At 52.4% G+C, this 16,538-nt stretch overlaps 1 protein-coding gene across 1 annotated transcript; it reads left to right on the forward strand.

Moving 5' to 3' along the window:
* The first annotated feature begins 1,737 nt into the window (after positions 1–1,737).
* On the forward strand, positions 1,738–16,297 carry LOC139405398 (sterile alpha motif domain-containing protein 1-like). Its single transcript, XM_071147717.1, has 6 exons — positions 1,738–3,020; positions 4,453–4,749; positions 5,880–5,940; positions 7,224–7,329; positions 7,863–7,977; positions 16,050–16,297. The coding sequence occupies exons 1-6, from the start codon at positions 1,740–1,742 to the stop codon at positions 16,188–16,190; spliced, it is 2,001 nt and encodes a 666-aa protein (XP_071003818.1). The 5' UTR covers positions 1,738–1,739; the 3' UTR covers positions 16,191–16,297.
* Positions 16,298–16,538: the final 241 nt, after the last annotated feature.

Consider the following 16,538-nt stretch of genomic DNA (forward strand, 5'->3'; position numbering starts at 1 on the left):
CTGTCAAATCCAGCCTCGTAGTTTACTCATTCTCACGTTAAACACGTCTCAACTCATTCCTTCTGTCAAATCCAGCCTCGTAGTTTACTCATTCTCACGTTAAACACATCTCAACTCATTTAACATCTTGTATTAGAAAGGTGTCATTACATTCTCTGACTCCGTTGTCCAGGTTTGAAAATACCATTATATTGTCATTAGTACTATTGTAATGACATTGTCTTGACACTCTTCTCCTTTGAATACAATTCCATATTCTCTTCTACTCTTTAATGTCGTGTTCCGTCGCCTAATAATCACAGGGCGCGTCCCAAGTGACACCATATTTCCTACTTAGTGCACTACTTTTGACCCAGGCCTATAGAGCTCTCTGGTCAAGAGTAGGGCACTATAAGTAGGGCACAGTGTTCCATTTGGGACGTACCCGTGGACAGCTGTGTATCCCCTCCATCACAGTCTCCTCAATGTATTTCTATGTCATCCTCCCTCTCAGCCGTGGACAGGCACAATGCTGGTGTATATATATATATGTACTATATACATACTGTTGCACTTTCTAGGAAAATACATAAGGCCTGACGTCTTTTTAAACCATATGACTGGGGTGGCACAATTCTAAATTCCCCTGGTTTTACACAAATCCTGGCTGGAAGATTCCTGGAAATATGAGGGGAATAAGCAGGAACTCCGGGACTCCTTCCACCAGGATTTCTGGGAAAACTGAGAATTTGTGGAAAGTTCGGGACTGTAGCAGCCCAATAGGATCCTCAGCACTGCAAAGGGAGGTGTTTAAAGACACTGTCTAATACCACCACATGAAAAGAAAAACAGGAAAACACAAAGTGTCATATTTTGCAACTTGAGTATCGGTACAATAAAGTTTTACTTGTTAAAATGACCAACACAAGGGATTGTGTGTGCTGTTTGTTTGCGTGATATAGCACCAGTTTTTTTTTTCTCCCAAACCTCTCGTTGTGGACCCCCAGACATTTCACCACTTTGTTGAAGCCCTGAACTAGTTGACCTTGGTACGCTAACTGTAGAACAGATCAAATATGTGGACTGACTGGGGCTCCCTGAGGAGAGGTTTGAAAACCACTGACATAGCCTATAAACTCACTTTAAAACTATTGGGGACTGACAAACACACACCTATTCAATCCATCTTGTATATTTAATTAGAGACGAACAGACTCTGTGTAGGTCTATGAGACGCGTTTCCTGTAAGACCGTTTAGCCTAGAGGCATCGTCTCCCAATGCAGTCATGCAGACAACTGTTGGTTCTTTAGTCTGGACTCTGGAGAGACCCACCTAAGACGTGTTCATATGCAGAAATCCAAAATAATACCATTTCCAAATCTGTGTATGTATTACAACCAATAAAAGCGTGTTCACGTTTCCCAAAAGCAGCGGGAATGTGAACAAAGAGCGATGTGCTTGAGATGCGCAGAAAAAAGAAAAAAAAACTCTACCTTAAATAAACTGCCGTCCGCGTATGTCTGCTGTGGGTGAACTGAAGGGGACGCCATCTTCGTCGGTCCACCTTAAGCGCACAATGTGGCCAACGCATGCGCACATCGAGCCTTCCGTTGTTCATTCTCCGCTCTGCCGGGCTCGCTCTCTGCTCGCGCTGGGTCGGTATAGGAGAGCGACTTACAGCGTCACTTCAGAAACAACAAGAGAGAAAAGACGCACTCGGCCAAACCCAAACTCAACCGCCGGGAAAACAACAACAACAATGTCCGAATCCAAGTACCGGGACTGGATCCTCGAGACCATCGACTCTCTACGCTCACGGAAAGCCCGACCGGACCTTGAGAGAATATGTCGTATGGTCCGGAGAAGACACGGCTCGGATCCAGACAGAACCCGAGAGGAACTGGAGAAACTGATCCAGGAGCAAACAGTGCTCAAAGTTAGCTACAAGGGCTCCATATCCTACAGGAATGCGGCGAAGGTGCAGAGAAAGAGTCGAAAGAAGAGTGACTTCACGCCGGGTAGCGGCGGCGGTAGGGAGGTGGAGGGAGAGCAAGCCAAACACTCCAGTTTGAACAACAACGGGGACAGCGCGCACAGCTTTACCGACCTAGAGGAGGTGGAGAGCCGGGACCGAGAGGAGGATTCTGTCTCCGAGCCGAGTGAGTGCCCGGACCCCCGGCCTGAAACCCCGGGTATCACCTCCGAGAAAAAACAAAAGCTTTTTCCACTGAATAGCGGAAACGGCCCTGGCTACTGCCCGGGTTGTGGCGAAACGGGCTGTGCTGCCGGGAGAGGCTGCAGTGGGAAAGCAAGTGCGTCAAAAGACAAGAGATTAGGAGAAAGAGGAGGAGGAGGAGGTCAGGAGGGGGGTGGCAGCAGCGCTTTGGCCGGCAACCACGAAACAAAACCGGGCCAAGATGGGAGCGGCGCTCCGAGCAAAGCAAAGGGGGTCTGGGGTGGAGGAGGTGGGGTGGAGACGACGGGGCAGGAGGGCAGCAGTAGCTGCGTCGGTGTTGCTGCTGAAACGGAAAATAAAATGAGCCAGGGAAGCGCCAGTTCAAGTTCCAGCAGCAACAGCCACCTCCTGCGGCCGAAACAGCTTCAGCCAGAATCCCCACCTGTCAAACCCAAACTCCGGGCCGGACGAGGTGAGGGGAACCCGGGGTTCGGGGGCAGCGGGCAAACCAGCTCGGATTTGGGCGAAAGACTGATCGCCTCCGTCCGCAGACTAGCCGAGCAGAACCGAGCCTCCGCGTTAAGAGGGGAGACCCGCGGGGGCCACAAGCCACTGGGACTGAAGGAGATCCTGGGTTACCTGACCAGCCAAGACGGCCTCTCATCTGAGGGTAAGCTGACCCGCAACAGGGTCAAGGTGGTTCTGGAGAGAGAGGTGGCGAGAGGTCGGCTGCGGAGGACCCGGTGTGGGAACATCACTCTCCCGGTGAGGGGAGTGGAGGCAGCGCCAACCCCAGCGAAGCCACCCGGCCCCGCTAACAGACTGCTGAAGAGCGCACTGCAGGATAAGCACATTGGGAAAAAGGTAACTTAATATTTCCAACACGTCCTATAGACTACACAGAGAGAGGAAGAGCAGAACAGACTCACTACACCCTGTCTGCTTATGAATTAATGATCAAGATATCAAAACAGCGCAGACAGACGTCTTTCTCTTTTCTCCCTGGATGTAATCCCTGATTCTCTCTCATTCAGCCTAAATCAGCTAAATCGCATGTAAAAACTATTCTGAAGGCAAATCTATAATTTGCCCTAAATTCATATTGGGTTTAAAATGACGTTTATGGGCTGGTGTGTTTTGTGTGAACGGTAGCCAATGGTAACGTGAACCAGTGCGCTTGCAGAACAGACATCCTGATTTTTTTGTCCTCGACACGCAACTGTGTCTTGCTGCCTGCTCGCTGTTTCCTGTAGGGCTCCACTGCCATCCAGGCAGCACAAAAGGTGCGGGCTTTCAACAGCGCTCTCTCGTCCGCTCGCTTCTCTTGTTCCAGACTCACCGCACACACAGGAGCACGTCGAGAGAGGGCGACCATAATGCGCTGTAGTGGTTTCTCTGTGTTTGACGCGGTGAAAGTTCGGCTATAGGCTACCGTCCCTATATCATAGACTGTGTCTAGCTGGCTGTACATTATGCAGACATACGTACGGACGGGGGCGTTACGTGGTTAATTCGGTGGAATAGTTTGTGAAAATGAAAGCGTACTTTCCACGTCGGAAAGTCTGTCTGCGCCAAGGCTGTATTCGCATCACAGCAGCTTGTTCCCCCCCCCCCCCGTTATAATCTTCTTAGTTCCGTTCTTTTCTCTCTCCCTCTATCCCCGCCTCTTTCTCTCATGTTTCGTTCCTCATTACGCCCTTTCTAGGCGGCTACCTTTTTTAACGGAACAAACGCATGCTCTCTCTCTCGCTCTCTCTCTCTCTCTGTCTCTCTCTCGGTGATGTAACTGTAGCCATATGCACACCCAGTCACCAAGCAAGACGCACTGATTCTCTCATGAAATGTTATATTGATTGTAAAACCGAGCGGGCAGTGCGTGTATTTAAGCCGAACACGGGACTGTTGTGGCGGGTCTAGCGCTGTCGATGCAGCCGGTTGCTGCCTGGGTCATTACAAAGGACGCGCCGTCTGCGCCTAACTCGAGCCGCGCTGCCTGTCTATAATGAACCAGTGGACAAAAGAGGTCGCAGTAATGTAGGGAGGGAGAGAGAGCAACAAACATGCGCGCGTCAAAGTATGATTCAGCCTATTTCGCCGCTATACGTTAAACGAGTGAGCGACTGTTGCCTACCTAGTTATATAGCCTGTTTCCTGAAAATAAAGACATGTCTGACTGTATTTCACATATTCCTTTCTTACTCTGTTAACTCTGATCTGTTCATTCTTACTATGCTGAAACTGTAAACTGAATTCTTTCTCTCTCTGAACCCTCCCACCCCTCTCTCTGTCTTCCTAGGAGGTGAAAGAGGAGGAGCCAATGGAGACAGAGAGTGGAGAGGAGGAGGAGGATGAAGAGGAGAAGGGAACAGGGGATGCTGAGGATGGGGGGCAGAGTGACACCCAAACCTCAGGGGGTGAGGAGGGTTCTAAGGGGGGGACTTGCCCTGCCCCGGTTCCCATGGAAACGGAACCCAGGAATGGTGATGACATCACTGGAGGTTCTGAGGGACAGGCGGGGGTGAAGCAGGAGGACAAACAACCGGAACACACAACCAATACGGTCTCTCCAGAGCAGATACACACAGACACACAGGTACAGGCTTCCCCTTCACATCTCTCTATGTATTTGTCTCTGTTTCTGTTTCTTGCTTTTGATTTCCCTTTTTCATATTGAGTCATTTCCTGGGAAAATCACTCTGTCTGTCTCCCTCTGTCTGTCTCCCTCTGTCTGTCTCCCTCTGTCTGTCTCCCTCTGTCTGTCTCCCTCTGTCTGTCTCCCTCTGTCTGTCTCCCTCTGTCTGCCTCTGTCTGTCTCCCTCTGTCTGTCTCCCTCTGTCTGTCTCCCTCTGTCTGTCTCCCTCTGTCTGTCTCCCTCTGTCTGTCTCCCTCTGTCTGTCTCCCTCTGTCTGTCTCCCTCTGTCTGCCTCTGTCTGTCTCCCTCTGTCTGTCTCTCTCTGTCTCCCTCTGTCTGTCTGCCTCTGTCTGTCTCCCTCTGTCTCCCTCTATCTGTCTCCGTCTGTCTGTCTCCCTCTGTCTGTCTCCCTCTGTCTGTCTCCCTCTGTCTGTCTCTCTCTCTCTGTCTCCCTCCCACTGTCTGTCTCTCTCTGTCTGTCTCCCTCTGTCTGTCTCTTTCTGTCTGTCTCCCTCTGTCTCTCTCTCTGTCTGTCTCCCTCTGTCTGTCTCCCTCTGTCCGTCTCCCTCTGTCCGTCTCTCTCTGTCTGTCTCCCTCTGTCTGTCTCCCTCTGTCTGTCTCCCTCTGTCTGTCTCTCTCTGTCTGTCTCTCTCTGTCTGTCTCCCTCTGTCTCCCTCTGTCTGTCTCTCTCTGTCTCCCTCTGTCTGTCTCTCTTTGTCTGTCTCTCTCTGTCTCCCTCTCTCTGTCTGTCTGTCCCTCTGTCTCCCTCTGTCTGTCTCTGTCTGTCTCTGTCTGTCTGTCTCCCTCTGTCTCCCTCTCTCTGTCTGTCTCCCTCTGCCTGTCTCTCTCTGTCTGTCTCTCTCAATTCAAGGGCTTTATTGGGATAGGAAACATATGTTAACATTGCCAAAGCAAGTTAAATAGATAATAAACAAAAGTGAAATAAACAATAAAAATTAAAAGTAAACATTACACTCACAAAAGTTCCAAATGAATAAAGACATTTCAAATGTCATTATGACTATATACAGTGTTGTAACAATGTGCAAATAGTTAGTCTCTCTCTCTCTCTCTCTCTCTCTCTCTCTCAGGATCAGAATGTGGTACAGTCAGAGAGAGAGAGCCACACTTCCTCTGTCCACAACCACAACTGTGAGTTCTGCATTACAATGCCTGAGTGTGTGGGAGTGCATGTTCATACGTGTGCAGCGCTAACCCCTCTGTGTGTGTGTGTGCAGTGTTAACCCCTCTGTGTGTGTGCAGTGCTAACCCCTCTGTGTGTGTGTGTGCAGTGTTAACCCCTCTGTGTGTGTGTGTGCAGTGTTAACCCCTCTGTGTGTGTGCAGTGCTAACCCCTCTGTGTGTGTGCAGTGCTAACCCCTCTGTGTGTGTGCAGTGCTAACCCCTCTGTGTGTGTGCAGTGCTAATCCCTCTGTGTGTGTGTGTGCAGTGTTAACCCCTTTGTGTGTGTGTGTGCAGTGCTAACCCCTCTGTGTGTGTGCAGTGTTAACCCCTCTGTGTGTGTGCAGTGTTAACCCCTCTCTGTGTGTGTATTCCTAACCCCTCTGTGTGTGTGCAGTGCTAATCCCCCTGTGTGTGTGCAGTGCTAACCCCTCTGTGTGTGTGCGGTGCTAACCCCTCTGTGTGTGTGTGTGTGTGTGTGTGTGCAGTGCTAACCCCTCTGTGTGTGTGCAGTGCTAACCCCTCTGTGTGTGTGCAGTGTTAACCCCTCTGTGTGTGTGCGGTGCTAACCCCTCTGTGTGTGTGTGTGTGTGTGTGTGCAGTGCTAACCCCTCTGTGTGTGTGCAGTGTTAACCCTTCTGTGTGTGTGCAGTGCTAACCCCTCTGTGTGTGTGCAGTGTTAACCCTTCTGTGTGTGTGCAGTGCTAACCCCTCTGTGTGTGTGCAGTGTTAACCCCTCTGTGTGTGTGCAGTGCTAACCCCTCTGTGTGTGTGCAGTGCTAACCCCTCTGTGTGTGTGCAGCGCTAACCCCTCTGTGTGTGTGCAGCGCTAACCCCTCTGTGTGTGTGCAGTGCTAACCCCTCTGTGTGTGTGCAGTGCTAACCCCTCTGTGTGTGTGCAGTGCTAACCCCTCTGTGTGTGTGCAGTGCTAACCCCTCTGTGTGTGTGTATTCCTAACCCCTCTGTGTGTATTCCTAACCCCTCTGTGTGTGTGCAGTGCTAACCCCTCTGTGTGTGTGCAGTGCTAACCCCTCTGTGTGTGTGCAGTGCTAAACCCTCTGTGTGTGTGTAGTGCTAACCCCTCTGTGTGTGTGCAGTGCTAACCCCTCTGTGTGTGTGCAGTGCTAACCCCTCTGTGTGTGTGCAGTGCTAACCCCTCTGTGTGTGTGCAGTGCTAACCCCTCTGTGTGTGTGCAGTGCTAACCCCTCTGTGTGTGTGTGCAGTGCTAACCCCTCTCCTCCGTTCCAGCAGGTTCGGCCTGTAAGACAGAGGTGGGTGTGTCCTCCTGTCTCCTCACTCCCACCGCCTCACCTAGAGACTCTGGCCTGGCAGAGGAGAGAGGGATGAACGGAGGAGTGTGAGTATCACCTCAGAGAGAGAGAGAGAGAGAGAGGGTGGGAAGGAGGTAGGAGGAGAGAGAGAAGGGAGGAGCAGATGAGAGACAGAGGGGATGAATGAAGCAAGGAGAGTCAATATATTTCACATGAATGAGAGATGAGTAAATGAGGAAGTCTGAGTGAGCTGGAGGAAAGAGGGATGAGGGAGGAGCAGAAGAGTGTATGGGATGAGGGAGGGAGGAGCAGATGAGTGTATGGGATGAAGGAGGGAGGGAGGAGCAGATGAGTGTATGGGATGAGGGAGGGAGGAGCAGATGAATGTATGGGATGAAGGAGGGAGGAGCAGATGAGTGTATGGGATGAGGGAGGAAGGGAGGGAGGAGCAGATGAATGTATGGGATGAGGGAGGGAGGAGCAGATGAGTGTATGGGATGAGGGAGGTAGGAGATGCAGTGTGTGTGAAACATGAAAGTATAGTCTAGTCCCTTTAACTAAATTACAGTTACAAGTTGCAAACACTTTAATTCTCTCTCCCCCCCCCCTCTTTTTCTAGGTTTGTGAAGTCTGAGCTGGGCAGTCTAAACCCAGTCAACTGGACAGTGTCTGATGTGGTCTGTTATTTCACAACAGCAGGGTTTCCAGAACAGGCCTTAGCCTTCAGGACTCAGGTGAGATGAGACAGACAGCAGGGTTCCAGAACAGGCCTTAGCCTTCAGGACTCAGGTGAGATGAGACAGACAGCAGGGTTCCAGAACAGGCCTTAGCCTTCAGGACTCAGGTGAGATGAGACAGACAGCAGGGTTCCAGAACAGGCCTTAGCCTTCAGGACTCAGGTGAGATGAGACAGACAGCAGGGTTCCAGAACAGGCCTTAGCCTTCAGGACTCAGGTGAGATGAGACAGACAGCAGGGTTCCAGAACAGGCCTTAGCCTTCAGGACTCAGGTGAGATGAGACAGACAGCAGGGTTCCAGAACAGGCCTTAGCCTTCAGGACTCAGGTGAGATGAGACAGACAGCAGGGTTCCAGAACAGGCCTTAGCCTTCAGGACTCAGGTGAGATGAGACAGACAGCAGGGTTCCAGAACAGGCCTTAGCCTTCAGGACTCAGGTGAGATGAGACAGACAGCAGGGTTCCAGAACAGGCCTTAGCCTTCAGGACTCAGGTGAGATGAGACAGACAGCAGGGTTCCAGAACAGGCCTTAGCCTTCAGGACTCAGGTGAGATGAGACAGACAGCAGGGTTCCAGAACAGGCCTTAGCCTTCAGGACTCAGGTGAGATGAGACAGACAGCAGGGTTCCAGAACAGGCCTTAGCCTTCAGGACTCAGGTGAGATGAGACAGACAGCAGGGTTCCAGAACAGGCCTTAGCCTTCAGGACTCAGGTGAGATGAGACAGACAGCAGGGTTCCAGAACAGGCCTTCAGGACTCAGGTGAGATGAGACAGACAGCAGGGTTCCAGAACAGGCCTTCAGGACTCAGGTGAGATGAGACAGACAGCAGGGTTCCAGAACAGGCCTTCAGGACTCAGGTGAGATGAGACAGACAGCAGGGTTCCAGAACAGGCCTTCAGGACTCAGGTGAGATGAGACAGACAGCAGGGTTCCAGAACAGGCCTTAGCCTTCAGGACTCAGGTGAGATGAGACAGACAGCAGGGTTCCAGAACAGGCCTTAGCCTTCAGGACTCAGGTGAGATGAGACAGACAGCAGGGTTCCAGAACAGGCCTTAGCCTTCAGGACTCAGGTGAGATGAGACAGACAGCAGGGTTCCAGAACAGGCCTTCAGGACTCAGGTGAGATGAGACAGACAGCAGGGTTCCAGAACAGGCCTTCAGGACTCAGGTGAGATGAGACAGACAGCAGGGTTCCAGAACAGGCCTTCAGGACTCAGGTGAGATGAGACAGACAGCAGGGTTCCAGAACAGGCCTTAGCCTTCAGGACTCAGGTGAGATGAGACAGACAGCAGGGTTCCAGAACAGGCCTTAGCCTTCAGGACTCAGGTGAGATGAGACAGACAGCAGGGTTCCAGAACAGGCCTTAGCCTTCAGGACTCAGGTGAGATGAGACAGACAGCAGGGTTCCAGAACAGGCCTTCAGGACTCAGGTGAGATGAGACAGACAACAATGTTCCAGAACAGGCCTTCAGGACTCAGGTGAGATGAGACAGACAGCAGGGTTCCAGAACAGGCCTTAGCCTTCAGGACTCAGGTGAGATGAGACAGACAGCAGGGTTCCAGAACAGGCCTTAGCCTTCAGGACTCAGGTGAGATGAGACAGACAGCAGGGTTCCAGAACAGGCCTTAGCCTTCAGGACTCAGGTGAGATGAGACAGACAGCAGGGTTTCCAGAACAGGCCTTAGCCTTCAGGACTCAGGTGAGATGAGACAGACAGCAGGGTTCCAGAACAGGCCTTAGCCTTCAGGACTCAGGTGAGATGAGACAGGCCTTAGCCTTCAGGACTCAGGTGAGATGAGACAGACAGCAGGGTTCCAGAACAGGCCTTAGCCTTCAGGACTCAGGTGAGATGAGACAGACAGCAGGGTTCCAGAACAGGCCTTAGCCTTCAGGACTCAGGTGAGATGAGACAGACAGCAGGGTTCCAGAACAGGCCTTAGCCTTCAGGACTCAGGTGAGATGAGACAGACAGCAGGGTTCCAGAACAGGCCTTAGCCTTCAGGACTCAGGTGAGATGAGACAGACAGCAGGGTTCCAGAACAGGCCTTAGCCTTCAGGACTCAGGTGAGATGAGACAGACAGCAGGGTTTCCAGAACAGGCCTTAGCCTTCAGGACTCAGGTGAGATGAGACAGACAGCAGGGTTCCAGAACAGGCCTTAGCCTTCAGGACTCAGGTGAGATGAGACAGACAGCAGGGTTCCAGAACAGGCCTTCAGGTGAGATGAGACAGACAGCAGGGTTTCCAGAACAGGCCTTAGCCTTCAGGACTCAGGTGAGATGAGACAGACAGCAGGGTTCCAGAACAGGCCTTCAGGACTCAGGTGAGATGAGACAGACAGCAGGGTTCCAGAACAGGCCTTCAGGACTCAGGTGAGATGAGACAGACAGCAGGGTTCCAGAACAGGCCTTCAGGACTCAGGTGAGATGAGACAGACAGCAGGGTTCCAGAACAGGCCTTAGCCTTCAGGACTCAGGTGAGATGAGACAGACAGCAGGGTTCCAGAACAGGCCTTAGCCTTCAGGACTCAGGTGAGATGAGACAGACAGCAGGGTTCCAGAACAGGCCTTCAGGACTCAGGTGAGATGAGACAGACAGCAGGGTTCCAGAACAGGCCTTCAGGACTCAGGTGAGATGAGACAGACAGCAGGGTTCCAGAACAGGCCTTCAGGACTCAGGTGAGATGAGACAGACAGCAGGGTTCCAGAACAGGCCTTAGCCTTCAGGACTCAGGTGAGATGAGACAGACAGCAGGGTTCCAGAACAGGCCTTAGCCTTCAGGACTCAGGTGAGATGAGACAGACAGCAGGGTTCCAGAACAGGCCTTAGCCTTCAGGACTCAGGTGAGATGAGACAGACAGCAGGGTTCCAGAACAGGCCTTAGCCTTCAGGACTCAGGTGAGATGAGACAGACAGCAGGGTTCCAGAACAGGCCTTAGCCTTCAGGACTCAGGTGAGATGAGACAGACAGCAGGGTTCCAGAACAGGCCTTAGCCTTCAGGACTCAGGTGAGATGAGACAGACAGCAGGGTTCCAGAACAGGCCTTAGCCTTCAGGACTCAGGTGAGATGAGACAGACAGCAGGGTTCCAGAACAGGCCTTAGCCTTCAGGACTCAGGTGAGATGAGACAGACAGCAGGGTTCCAGAACAGGCCTTAGCCTTCAGGACTCAGGTGAGATGAGACAGACAGCAGGGTTTCCAGAACAGGCCTTAGCCTTCAGGACTCAGGTGAGATGAGACAGACAGCAGGGTTCCAGAACAGGCCTTAGCCTTCAGGACTCAGGTGAGATGAGACAGACAGCAGGGTTTCCAGAACAGGCCTTAGCCTTCAGGACTCAGGTGAGATGAGACAGACAGCAGGGTTCCAGAACAGGCCTTAGCCTTCAGGACTCAGGTGAGATGAGACAGACAGCAGGGTTCCAGAACAGGCCTTCAGGACTCAGGTGAGATGAGACAGACAGCAGGGTTCCAGAACAGGCCTTAGCCTTCAGGACTCAGGTGAGATGAGACAGACAGCAGGGTTCCAGAACAGGCCTTAGCCTTCAGGACTCAGGTGAGATGAGACAGACAGCAGGGTTCCAGAACAGGCCTTAGCCTTCAGGACTCAGGTGAGATGAGACAGACAGCAGGGTTCCAGAACAGGCCTTAGCCTTCAGGACTCAGGTGAGATGAGACAGACAGCAGGGTTTCCAGAACAGGCCTTAGCCTTCAGGACTCAGGTGAGATGAGACAGACAGCAGGGTTCCAGAACAGGCCTTAGCCTTCAGGACTCAGGTGAGATGAGACAGACAGCAGGGTTCCAGAACAGGCCTTAGCCTTCAGGACTCAGGTGAGATGAGACAGACAGCAGGGTTCCAGAACAGGCCTTAGCCTTCAGGACTCAGGTGAGATGAGACAGACAGCAGGGTTCCAGAACAGGCCTTAGCCTTCAGGACTCAGGTGAGATGAGACAGGCCTTAGCCTTCAGGACTCAGGTGAGATGAGACAGACAGCAGGGTTCCAGAACAGGCCTTAGCCTTCAGGACTCAGGTGAGATGAGACAGACAGCAGGGTTCCAGAACAGGCCTTAGCCTTCAGGACTCAGGTGAGATGAGACAGACAGCAGGGTTCCAGAACAGGCCTTAGCCTTCAGGACTCAGGTGAGATGAGACAGACAGCAGGGTTCCAGAACAGGCCTTAGCCTTCAGGACTCAGGTGAGATGAGACAGACAGCAGGGTTCCAGAACAGGCCTTAGCCTTCAGGACTCAGGTGAGATGAGACAGACAGCAGGGTTCCAGAACAGGCCTTAGCCTTCAGGACTCAGGTGAGATGAGACAGACAGCAGGGTTCCAGAACAGGCCTTAGCCTTCAGGACTCAGGTGAGATGAGACAGACAGCAGGGTTCCAGAACAGGCCTTAGCCTTCAGGACTCAGGTGAGATGAGACAGACAGCAGGGTTTCCAGAACAGGCCTTAGCCTTCAGGACTCAGGTGAGATGAGACAGACAGCAGGGTTCCAGAACAGGCCTTAGCCTTCAGGACTCAGGTGAGATGAGACAGACAGCAGGGTTTCCAGAACAGGCCTTAGCCTTCAGGACTCAGGTGAGATGAGACAGACAGCAGGGTTCCAGAACAGGCCTTAGCCTTCAGGACTCAGGTGAGATGAGACAGACAGCAGGGTTTCCAGAACAGGCCTTAGCCTTCAGGACTCAGGTGAGATGAGACAGACAGCAGGGTTCCAGAACAGGCCTTAGCCTTCAGGACTCAGGTGAGATGAGACAGACAGCAGGGTTCCAGAACAGGCCTTAGCCTTCAGGACTCAGGTGAGATGAGACAGACAGCAGGGTTCCAGAACAGGCCTTAGCCTTCAGGACTCAGGTGAGATGAGACAGACAGCAGGGTTCCAGAACAGGCCTTAGCCTTCAGGACTCAGGTGAGATGAGACAGGCCTTAGCCTTCAGGACTCAGGTGAGATGAGACAGACAGCAGGGTTCCAGAACAGGCCTTAGCCTTCAGGACTCAGGTGAGATGAGACAGACAGCAGGGTTCCAGAACAGGCCTTATCCTTCAGGACTCAGGTGAGATGAGACAGACAGCAGGGTTCCAGAACAGGCCTTAGCCTTCAGGACTCAGGTGAGATGAGACAGACAGCAGGGTTTCCAGAACAGGCCTTAGCCTTCAGGACTCAGGTGAGATGAGACAGACAGCAGGGTTCCAGAACAGGCCTTAGCCTTCAGGACTCAGGTGAGATGAGACAGACAGCAGGGTTCCAGAACAGGCCTTCAGGTGAGATGAGACAGACAGCAGGGTTTCCAGAACAGGCCTTAGCCTTCAGGACTCAGGTGAGATGAGACAGACAGCAGGGTTCCAGAACAGGCCTTCAGGACTCAGGTGAGATGAGACAGACAGCAGGGTTCCAGAACAGGCCTTAGCCTTCAGGACTCAGGTGAGATGAGACAGACAGCAGGGTTCCAGAACAGGCCTTAGCTTTCAGGACTCAGGTGAGATGAGACAGACAGCAGGGTTCCAGAACAGGCCTTAGCCTTCAGGACTCAGGTGCGATGAGACAGACAGCAGGGTTCCAGAACAGGCCTTAGCCTTCAGGACTCAGGTGCGATGAGACAGACAGCAGGGTTCCAGAACAGGCCTTCAGGACTCAGGTGAGATGAGACAGACAGCAGGGTTCCAGAACAGGCCTTCAGGACTCAGGTGAGATGAGACAGACAGCAGGCTTCCAGAACAGGCCTTCAGGACTCAGGTGAGATGAGACAGACAGCAGGGTTCCAGAACAGGCCTTCAGGACTCAGGTGAGATGAGACAGACAGCAGGCCTTCAGGACTCAGGTGAGATGAGACAGACAGCAGGGTTCCAGAACAGGCCTTAGCCTTCAGGACTCAGGTGAGATGAGACAGAGAGCAGGGTTCCAGAACAGGCCTTCAGGTGAGATGAGACAGACAGCAGGGTTCCAGAACAGGCCTTCAGGACTCAGGTGAGATGAGACAGACAACAATGTTCCAGAACAGGCCTTCAGGACTCAGGTGCGATGAGACAGACAGCAGGGTTCCAGAACAGGCCTTAGCCTTCAGGACTCAGGTGAGATGAGACAGACAGCAGGGTTCCAGAACAGGCCTTAGCCTTCAGGACTCAGGTGCGATGAGACAGACAGCAGGGTTCCAGAACAGGCCTTCAGGATTCAGGTGAGATGAGACAGACAGCAGGGTTCCAGAACAGGCCTTCAGGACTCAGGTGAGATGAGACAGACAGCAGGGTTCCAGAACAGGCCTTCAGGTGAGATGAGACAGAGAGCAGGGTTCCAGAACAGGCCTTCAGGTGAGATGAGACAGACAGCAGGGTTCCAGAACAGGCCTTCAGGACTCAGGTGAGATGAGACAGACAACAATGTTCCAGAACAGGCCTTCAGGACTCAGGTGCGATGAGACAGACAGCAGGGTTCCAGAACAGGCCTTAGCCTTCAGGACTCAGGTGAGATGAGACAGACAGCAGGGTTCCAGAACAGGCCTTAGCCTTCAGGACTCAGGTGCGATGAGACAGACAGCAGGGTTCCAGAACAGGCCTTCAGGATTCAGGTGAGATGAGACAGACAGCAGGGTTCCAGAACAGGCCTTCAGGACTCAGGTGAGATGAGACAGACAGCAGGGTTCCAGAACAGGCCTTCAGGACTCAGGTGAGATGAGACAGACAGCAGGGTTCCAGAACAGGCCTTCAGGACTCAGGTGAGATGAGACAGACAGCAGGGTTCCAGAACAGGCCTTAGCCTTCAGGACTCAGGTGAGATGAGACAGACAGCAGGGTTCCAGAACAGGCCTTAGCCTTCAGGACTCAGGTGAGATGAGACAGACAGCAGGGTTCCAGAACAGGCCTTAGCCTTCAGGACTCAGGTGCGATGAGACAGACAGCAGGGTTCCAGAACAGGCCTTAGCCTTCAGGACTCAGGTGAGATGAGACAGACAGCAGGGTTCCAGAACAGGCCTTAGCCTTCAGGACTCAGGTGAGATGAGACAGACAGCAGGGTTCCAGAACAGGCCTTCAGGATTCAGGACTCAGGTGAGATGAGACAGAGAGCAGGGTTCCAGAACAGGCCTTAGCCTTCAGGACTCAGGTGAGATGAGACAGACAGCAGGGTTCCAGAACAGGCCTTAGCCTTCAGGACTCAGGTGAGATGAGACAGACAGCAGGGTTCCAGAACAGGCCTTAGCCTTCAGGACTCAGGTGCGATGAGACAGACAGCAGGGTTCCAGAACAGGCCTTAGCCTTCAGGACTCAGGTGAGATGAGACAGACAGCAGGGTTCCAGAACAGGCCTTAGCCTTCAGGACTCAGGTGAGATGAGACAGACAGCAGGGTTCCAGAACAGGCCTTAGCCTTCAGGACTCAGGTGAGATGAGACAGACAGCAGGGTTCCAGAACAGGCCTTAGCCTTCAGGACTCAGGTGCGATGAGACAGACAGCAGGGTTCCAGAACAGGCCTTAGCCTTCAGGACTCAGGTGAGATGAGACAGACAGCAGGGTTCCAGAACAGGCCTTAGCCTTCAGGACTCAGGTGAGATGAGACAGACAGCAGGGTTCCAGAACAGGCCTTAGCCTTCAGGACTCAGGTGCGATGAGACAGACAGCAGGGTTCCAGAACAGGCCTTAGCCTTCAGGACTCAGGTGAGATGAGACAGACAGCAGGGTTCCAGAACAGGCCTTCAGGACTCAGGTGAGATGAGACAGACAGCAGGGTTCCAGATCATCAGGGATCATCAGAGATTCAGCAATCACACCTGACAACCCTTTAGCAGTGTGACATTGTTGTATTTACTGTGTCGTTACTGTATTGGGTAACTACTATGTGTCTTATCTAGAACTACTTACTATGTAACTACTTCGTGTACCTACTATATTATAACTTTATAACTAAATATATTCTCTCTCTCTCTCTCTCTCTCTCTCTCTCTCTCTCTCTCTCTCTCTCTCTCTCTCTCTCTCTCTCTCTCTCTCTCTCTCTCTCTCTCTCTCTCTCTCTCTCTCTCTCTCTCTCTCTCTCTCTCTCTCTCTCTCTCTCTCTCTCTCTCTACCCAATCAGGAGATAGATGGGAAGTCCCTCCTCCTGATGCAGCGTAACGATGTCCTGACAGGCCTCTCAATCAGATTAGGCCCCGCCCTGAAGATCTATGAGCGCCATGTGAAGGTTCTGCAGAGAACACACTTTGAAGAGGACGACTGATGACTTTACCTGGAGAGAGACACACACACACTCCTCCTCCTCCTCTCTCAACTTTAACTGCGGAACATTCCAATCCCCAAACCCTGACCCCTGAACTCTAAACTGACCAACCCTCTCCTGGACTCAACTCTCCTCTCACATCCCCCTCTCCTGGACTCAACTCTCCTCTCCTCTTCATCCAACTCTAATCTCACATCCCCCTCTCCAAGCCACAACTCTCCTCTCCTCCTTCATCCATCTCTCCTCTCACATCCTCCTCTCCAAGCCACAACTCTCCTCTCCTCCTTCATCCATCTCTCCTCTCACATCCCCCTCTCCAAGCCACAACTCTCCTCTCCTCCTTCATCC

Source organism: Oncorhynchus clarkii, unplaced genomic scaffold, assembly GCF_045791955.1.
Source record: "Oncorhynchus clarkii lewisi isolate Uvic-CL-2024 unplaced genomic scaffold, UVic_Ocla_1.0 unplaced_contig_11936_pilon_pilon, whole genome shotgun sequence".
NCBI lineage: Eukaryota > Metazoa > Chordata > Actinopteri > Salmoniformes > Salmonidae > Oncorhynchus > Oncorhynchus clarkii.